General features: G+C 43.2%; 1 protein-coding gene across 1 annotated transcript in view; it reads right to left on the bottom strand.

Moving 5' to 3' along the window:
• The window catches only part of Slc9a4 (solute carrier family 9 member A4), a 35,831-nt gene that overhangs the window by 11,261 nt on the left and 15,571 nt on the right, over positions 1-8,999 (bottom strand). The window contains exons 5-8 of the mRNA XM_055608059.1: positions 8,560-8,762; positions 7,933-8,019; positions 5,500-5,570; positions 3,635-3,796 (exon numbers count right to left, since the gene is read on the bottom strand). Of these exons, the coding sequence (XP_055464034.1) occupies positions 3,635-3,796; positions 5,500-5,570; positions 7,933-8,019; positions 8,560-8,762 (523 nt within the window). The remainder of the gene's footprint in view (positions 1-3,634; positions 3,797-5,499; positions 5,571-7,932; positions 8,020-8,559; positions 8,763-8,999) is intronic.

Raw genomic sequence — 8,999 nt, 5'->3', positions numbered from 1 at the left:
GCATGCAGGTTCCTCATCAGTGATTCTGCATGGCTGCATGCAGGTTCCTCATCAGTGACTGTCTGCATGGCTGCATGCAGGTTCAACAGTGACTGTCTGCATGGCTGTCTTGCATCTTTATTAAAGGCCCCTCAATGTCCAACTCTATCATGAGTGAAGTGTGGCTAAAAGGATACACAACACTTGATCATGGAATTTACATCAGAAAGGTACATTGCATAGTTGTTTGTCAGAATGCTGATATACAAATTTAACACCATCAATGTGAGATTGATTAAAAGAATTTTTAAACTACAATGAATTTACCTAATTATTTAAAAGCAAACAAACTGGAGAGAGGACTCGGCTGTTAAGAGAATATCCCACTTTTTCAGGAAACCTGAATTCTGCTCCCATCACTCACATAAGCTCTGGAGGATCAGACTCCGCTGGTCTCCATGGGCATTGCGCGCACACACACACACACACACACACACACACTCACACACACACATAATAATAAAAAAAAGATGAGCATGACCTGCTCAAGCTCTTGAGAATTTACAAATAAAATAATTTGAGATTATAAAGTGGTAGCCAGTCCAATAATTGGATAATTGGTATCCAATAATTGGATAATTATTGGATAAAATAATTATCCAATAATTTTATGGCTTAACAACTGTAATAGTGATGTCTATAAAATCAATCTAGCTATCGGAGATAAGGTTTTGTGTATCTCAGGTGGCTTTGAAATTCTGCTCTTCCTGCCTCCACTATCCACGTGCTAAGATTACCCACACTCAGTGTATGTGGTGCCAGGAATCAAACTCAGGGCTTCATGCATGCTAGGTAGGAACTGTAGAAAGAAAACTGTATTATGTTTCTCTGTCTATTGTGTGTATGTGGGGGGGGGTGTAAGTGTTTGGTGCACCTGTGCCACAGCACACATTAGAGCTCAGGAGACAGTTTGTAAGGGTGGGTCCTCTCCTTTTACCCTACGGGTCCAGAGGATCAAGCTCAGGTTGTTGGGCTTCGCAGCAAGTGCCCAGACCCACAGAGCCACCCTGCAGGCCTGTAAGCTTCACCCTGAGTCACTGTCGTTCGGTAAGTTCTAACAGCTTACCAGCCTGTGGGAGATGAACGGCTCTGTGTTGGAAAAAACAATAGAAATGTGTTTTCCAGCTCTCCCATAGGGGAGCGTGGGGATTCAGAGAAGGACTACTGTGAGATAGTATGTCATGATTAGCAGCGGGGTTCTACAGAACCAGCCTCCTCCAAGCCGCACCAGCCTGCTCCTCAAGGTCCCAAACGTTGAAGTTAAACTGGTGTGTAAGAATTGCTTAAACCGATAATGCAAAAATATATGTCCATTTGGTTGTTTTCACCTCAGACTGGCTGCTAAGAGGCGGCTGAGTACACAATCCTCCTTCCTATTATTGTGTGAAGTTTGGTTCGTGCTTTCTTTGTTTTCATTTGTTTTGTTCTGCCTTAGAAATTGGCTGCTTTGATCTTGGGAGAGGAATTCCTTTATTCTTGGTGTCCTACATATTTCTAGGGAGATCAAATAAATGTAAGTTAAACTGAAATTGTATCAAACATCAACTTTCACAAAATCATTCTCAGTCCAGTTAACTTACTTGACTGGGCTTTGTGAGGTGGAGAAGCTCTTACCTGTGAGATGCTTAGTAAATCCTAAACCAATGTCTGAAGAAATGATTGACTGAAAGTGAGGAGGAGTGTGCCAAACAAAACTGGTTTAAACATTGCCTTGTGGTCAGAACTGACGCAGTTGCTTATGGCTGAGGCATTGATGTTATACGAAGTTCAAAATGGGTTTAGGCCCAATAGACTGAAACGCAGCTGAGATTCTGGTCTGAGATAGGCGATCAGCACCCTGGCATTCCTAGACCGAGTGCTCACAGGAGCAGGGAGCGGCTGGTGGAGGAAGTTTCTGGTGGTTTGGTCTGTCTGGAACTGTCGAGTCTTCCTCTGCCTTTGCTTTACCTACCGCTGTCCATCCTTTGAAGAGTAGGCACCCAGGAGGTCACGGGACAGGCTGCTCCCAGAGTCGCACTGATTCCTAGTCTGTTACACGGCTCTGTGAGATCACTATTAACAGTGTGCCTTGTCCGTGCGTGGGGTGGGGGGCAGCTGTCAGTCTTTACAGGGCTCAGCACAAGCAGAGCATGTGCTAAGTCACAAAGGAGCCTGACACCCTGGTCACAGGCGAGAGGTGAGCGCACTGCTTTAAAAAGTGAAATGAAACACACACACACACACAAGACAGACAGACAGAGAGAGAGACAGAGAGAGACAGACAGAGAGAGAAACTTCAATGGATAAAATAGCAACTGTTGAATGAAAACAGAATTAGCAATCATGGGTTTTCCAGTCACTTCTGGCTCCACTGAGACTCTGGCCGCATTGCCAATAAATATTTGGTAGCACATTCCCATTTGAACATCAGGCGCCTCCTTTTAGTTACGTAATGGGGAGCACAAAACAAACAAAACAAGTCACAAAAACACAATCCACCGGCAACTAAGGCAGAAAGCTCTCTGTGTAGACTGGGGTGCCTCTGCAGACAATTGTTTACATCTTTCCCGAGGCATGTGAGAAGAGCTGTGTTTCTGATTCATTAGCGGGTGACGGGGAAGGTGTTACCGGTGAGCTAGCACTCAGGCAGGCTGTGACAATTTCACTGGCACCTAGCCTTGGCTCTGTTCTCAACCCGCTTCCCTGAGGTGAGGATGTAACTGAAGCTCATGATCAAGTGTCATTAGCTGACGACAGGACCGTCTGAGGGCCTGTTGTCTCCTTCCCTAAATGTATTCTGTGACTAGTTTTTGCAACCCATAAGTCACTGCTTAGAGAAAGCTGAGCATCTTTGGGAGTTAGATCCTGAAATGATGAAGGAGCTTGTGTGAAATGCCAGAGAATTAAAATAGCTTTTAAAAATATTCATCCAGTTCTTGGGACAATTTGTTAGCAGATGGAGGCAGACACAGCAAATAAGGCCCGTGTTCAGGCCTTGCCTCCTCGTGGGTTCTGTGTCATTTTTTTTTTTTTTTTTTGCACCTGGAAGCCAGCGTGCTAGAATTCTGGTCATGCTGAGCTGGTCTCCTGGATTTAAGATGGATCTCACAGTGTCATATGACTCTTCAACTTTAAAGTCTCCTTCTCAGCTCTAAAGCTGCCACCCCTCTCATAGCACTTATCTCCTCCTGTTTAGGGAGCCCTTTCTCAGAAGGCCTCCTGTAAAAGCTTGGTCTCCAGGGTGCCAGTATTAGCCCCCTGCCGGCCTCCCCGTGGTACGCTCTAGTGAGAGGCTTTTAGGTCATTGGGAGTGTGATCCCAAAGGGGGTTCCAGCCTCACTTTCATCCCTTCCCCTCTCTCTTCTCAAGTATGTGCACCCTCACTCCAACAAGGTCCCTCCTACTCGGTTGTTGTCAAAGACCCAAAGACTTGACCTTAGCCTTGAACTCAGAACTCTGAGCCCAGACTAAACCTGCTTCATATATTTCATTGTAGTGACACAGGAGGATTGATTCATCTGCCAAATCCAAGTCGCCATTTCAGAGAGCTAATACCTCTCCCTGTGGAAGTTAGGAAAAATAAAAATAATAAAATAAGAAAGCAGACAGAACTCACTGATAGGATGTGGGGAACACTGCAGAGTTCAGTATCCCAGTCTCTACCATCTCAATGGCCTGTTTCATCTCCAGCTTCTTATACAAAGAGACAATGCTTGATTTAGGCAGGTTCTTCCGGATTAGAATTTTCCGTAAATATCTTTGATCAAACTTCTTGAACCTAAACATTAAAACCAACATCTTTGTATGTATTGTAGAAATATAGATTTTTTTTTTCTTTAAACAACTACAACAACTCCAATCTGAAAAGTATCCAGGAAGTGCCTAAAATCCATAACAGTTGAACACTTTTTTTCCTTTTAAATCAAAGCATTTTCTTTAAAAAATAAAAAAGAATGGCCTGGAGGCCTGGAGGCCTGGAGGCCTGGATACAACAAAATCCACTATACAGAAAGGAAGAGACAAAGGTGCAATCATGGCAGAAAGCGCACAGAAGAGGCGCCGAGGTGGCCTAGCCTCACTCAGCTCCAACTGCAAGAAAAGAAACGGCTGAGGCTTGTGAACAAGCATGGCGTCCTACGAGCTCCTAACAGCAGTGGCTGCACTCAGCAAGGCTGCTCTGCTCAGCCGGAACCCAGTGAGCTTAGCCTGCTGCCATTCTGAGTAGTTTTGCCGCACTGTGCTGCAGGGCACTTTGAATCCTGCCAATTAAGGAAGAGAACAGCCCCCTCCACTCCCCACCACGCATCCTAAAAGTGTGAATGAGGGAGACTGAATAGACCCGACTCTAACAGCAGCTGACTATTGTAGGGAACTAAGTGGTCAACCTCTTAGCCTACGGCACACCTGCAGCGGTGCCTTCAGCGCCTGTGTGGAGTCACGATGGCTGATGCTTCCAATTATTTCACATTCAAAGGGTAGGTGCTCTGCCTGCTTTGTTCCGTGGGGAACACAGCTTCCTGGAATGTTGGCTTTTTATACTGTTTGTTTCCCCGGACCTCGAGATAGACAGGTATCATCACTTACATCTTCTCTGTGTATGGCAGGCTGACCTCCCAAGTTCTGTCACGTTTTTGGCTTAGATCCACCTGTTCTTTTCAAGTAAGTCACCTTTGACCTCCTGCCCTTTGTCATGGGACACTATGATTTTTCCTCAACCCTCTGTAATCAGCTCCCCCAAAACTAACTTCACAATATACTTGACAGTTCTCTCGCCGAGTCCATCTTGACCTTGTACTTATCAACTACTGTGGCTGACATTGGCCTAACCCTGTTGATCGCTTAGTCTCTTCATGTGCCAGGTCACTCCTCTCAGGTTGGCTCTCTCCCATGCTTTCCCCCATCCTCTCTGTTCACTTCTCCCTGGCTTTATCTGCTCTTCCATTTCCTCCTCAGATCCATGACAGGAAGTTCAGAGTCCTGCGTTCAGTCTGTTTCCTCTTCTCACCTTTCATATCAGCTGACACATGCCCACTGAGGAGCTAACAGCCTGCTGATGACTTGCCGTCTGTGTCCAGCCACAGTTCCCCTCCTTGAGAGGATAGAAATGTGGGGTGTGGTAAGCATGAAGGCTGTGGGCATCTCAGAAGAGCTGCTGTCTAGTAATGACTATTGGTGGTCTCCAGCTAGGGCTTCTCCAGGCTGGTAACGAGTACTAACATCCTTCACAACTTCCGAAGCTGCTCATAGCATGGGTGAGCTTCTTTGGTTTCAAACTTAAATTGACTTTCTACTTCCCAGAACTGCCTTGCTGTTCCTCTTCAAACCAACCTGTCCCACCTCTGCAGCTCTCTCCTGACAGCTCTCATTTGAGCTCTTTCTTGAAGAGTATAACCCCTGGATCTACCATCTCCCTGGGCCTTATACCTCACGATAACACCTTCAAAAAGTCATTGTTAGTTATCAAAACCCTAACCTGCTTACTTGTCTCTCACTTGGTACTGACTCCATTGTCCACATACATCTTCAATCCCAGCTTTCAAATGATCCATGAGCTGCCAAACCAAACAGAGGAGATGAAGTGTTAGTGAAAAATGAACTCTAAAGGTACACACGCGTGCACACACACCCACCCACACACACTCCTATGCACTTTGGAGACTAAGGAAGGCTCTAATTTCCCTTTTCCCTACTGTTCTGGTCATGTCACTAGACTAATGATTTTCATAGTAACTGAATTTCTCTTTGTTACTACAAGACTCTGCAGAAAAACTTCATGATAATTTCCATCACAAACAATAAAATCAGGGTACTTGACACTTGGTCTGAATAATATGTTTCTAGAAGGATATAGAAAGTTCTCACAACTAAAATCATAGGGAGGAAATTATAATGATCGTCTATTATTTTAATTTTCATTGTGAAAAGAAAACCACTTCTCTAATTTACAGCTCCAAAATCTGATTCTTCAGATGCTCTAATATTATATATAATAAGTACATTTGTCCATATTCTTCATTTTTTCACTTCAAACAGGTAAAGTGTGAACATTAGAACAAGATTTGAGGGAAGCAAAGGGGTAAATATCAGGTCTTCACACTAATAAACCAACATAAGATCTTCATCTTTATGTTTAAGATTCAATCCTTTAGTCCAGGAAGTCACAGTTCAACAAACAAGTAAATTATACTACCTTTGTTTTGTTCACAATGATTTATAAGAATTTGGACAAGATATAATCTTAAAATGCTTATAAATAATCAAATTAAAAATTATGTGGTTTTATGTTGGCTTCTGTTTTATTCAGAAAAAAAACTAAAAACCACAAAATTATTATTGACACCCTTAATTGGTCTACTGTCTTCTAACAATGGTCATCATGCTTATTTTTTGAGACAGTGTCTCTCTGTGTAGATCAGGCTGGCCTCAAACTCACAGAGATCCACCTGCCTCTGATCCTCAAGTGCTGGATTTAAGACTTGTACCATCAGAGTTGGCCTTAGTCATAACTTTGTAAGACATAAAAATAAATAACCTAAGAGGCAAAATGTTGAAGTTCCATTTAAAGACACGTTGCTTATTTCTCTAAATGAAAAAATAAAGGTACAGACAAAAATGCATAATCAGCTTAAGGTATTAACATAATTTTTAACATTCCTTGTCCTAATCAGTTAAGTATTCTCAAATAACTGGAATTTAAATGACTTTATTTCCTTGGCTATCCATTTGTATGAAATTAAGACTAACATATGAAGACTTCACCCATCTCTACAGCATCGAAGTTATCAGAATTATGATCCCTTTGGGGTAGAAGTAACCGACAAAAAGATCTAGTCAAAACAGCCTAGTGAGCTTGAGTGTCTGGAGCAGCTATGATTCCTGGGCTTGCGTCCCAGCCATTGCTGGTACATGGCTATTTTGGTGAGCATTTTGGTTTGTACGGTGTGTGTGCATGCATGTGGGCGTGGATAATGGGCGTGGGTGTGTGTTTGAGTGCATGTATGAATGTGTGCATTGATGTGTACATGCATCTGTGCCTGTATGTCATCCACACGCTAGTTCGTGTTTCTATTCATGAAAGACGTTCCAAGTGTCATGGTTTATACCATGTCGGACTCAAACAGACACGCAGGAGTCGTGTTCCAGTGAAAGCCATGTTTCCGTGAAACCCTGTGTTCCGGTGAAAGCCATGTTCCCGTGAAACCCTGTGTTCCGGTGAAAGCCATGTTCCTGTGAAACCCTGAATTTAGCAGCCACTGGGCCCACACTGAGTGTTAGTCAGTGTGACATCATTCTGAGGTGTTAATGTGAGTGGGTGGATCCCCAGTCATCCAATCAAATGCTAATTTAGAATTTGCTGCGACTGTATTGAGTGTGAGTACAGCTCATCATTAGTGACTTGAAATAAGAAGGAGGATCGAAGACAGTCTGAGGAACATGGTTAGACCAGCTGAAGACCTTCAGGGCAGCACTGTGTTAGGAATCTCTAGTTAAACAGCCCAGGCACATGTTTGCCTACCATGTGCAGGACCCAAGTTTCCACCCTCAGACCACAACACTGTGGGAAGCCTATAGAGGCTGACTGAGACAAAGAGGCAGAGACTTTCCTAGAGCCTCCAGAGGAGACTCTAGCCCTGAACTTTAGCCTCCACCACTGGTGGAGGGAGCCATTTCCTAATTTCAGAGCTCTAAGATAATACACAAGCCTTGTTAGAGCGGCCACGGTGGCCACGGTGGTCACGATGGTGTGGATTCCCTGCAGCAGCTGTAAGCAAGTAGTCTCCCTGCTAGAGGAGCTGGAAGAGAGCGGCTCTGAGTCTCCTGATCTGTACAGTCTTCTGCAGGCTCTCATGGGTAGTGAAAATGGCACATGTGAAACATCTTATTTATTCATCAGGAGGGACGGGGTTAACTTACACGGATGTGGAGCTCTTCGTTGATGGATTCTTTTTTATTGGTCTTTCTAACATCCAGGTACCTGACCAGTGGGCCAATTGTGATCCCCTGGATAATAACAAAATAAAAGTGTTTTCTGGGTGAACATTGTTACTATAGAAAAAAATTATCATGAAAACTATAAAATGTATCTATTTGTTTCTATTGTATTAAATGCATCAAAACTTACTTTAATTCTTAGTTCTTCTACATAGTCCAACAAAATAGACATTATAATCTATTTTAATACAGTATCTTGCCCTCTTAAAATAAATTTTTGTCAGCTCAATAAGAACTAACTTCAGCTAAAGCAAAACCTCAGTTAATAAAGCACCAGTTGTCATCTTATTTTCCATGATAAACAGAGTAACCGTTGTTCACTCGTCACCTGCAAATAATTTGATTAATACACTGTATTGACGCAAAGGCAACATACTTTGAGAAATTAAAGCTTTACCATGAACATGGCCTCCAAGTATTTTAGAATCTGTTTAAAGGACCAACCAGAATTCTAAAAACCAGATACAACATCTTTATTTACACCCTACAAATTTAATATACATCAATTAAAGTATGTACTTATTTTAAATATGAAAGAATTCTACCAACCTGAAAAAATACGGTAAAGTATGTAACTACTAATGTAGCAGTAACAAATAACTTCTTCCTAGGGAAAAGGGACAGAGGCAGCAAAAACGCAAGTGAGAAGCTTCCAGCCCCTCTCACACCGCTGTAGAATATTATGAACTGGTCCTTGATGGAGAAGGGAAAGGTCCGAAACTGGTTACTGACATAGAAGAGAGTAAATACGCCTGGAAAGGGGAGATACATATTAGAACAGTTGAGATGCAGAGACTGAAAAAGGCAGCCCCACCAAGACCATCCATCCCCATCCAAGACCACTCAACCCTAACAGACCCTCTCACAAGGTTCTGCACTTCTGAGATACTTTGACTCCTCAAGTTAGAAGTTTTCTCTGGTTTTCCCAGCCCAAGTGGTGTGTGTGTGTGTGTGTGTGTGTGTGTGTGTGTGTGTGTGTGTGTGTGTGT

The sequence above is a fragment of the Psammomys obesus genome, unplaced genomic scaffold, assembly GCF_907164565.1.
Source record: "Psammomys obesus unplaced genomic scaffold, mPsaObe1.curated_primary_1811, whole genome shotgun sequence".
Classification (NCBI taxonomy): Eukaryota; Metazoa; Chordata; class Mammalia; order Rodentia; family Muridae; genus Psammomys; species Psammomys obesus.
Note: the sequence above shows the minus strand (reverse complement) of the source record. Positions and strands in the feature narration are given on the sequence as shown.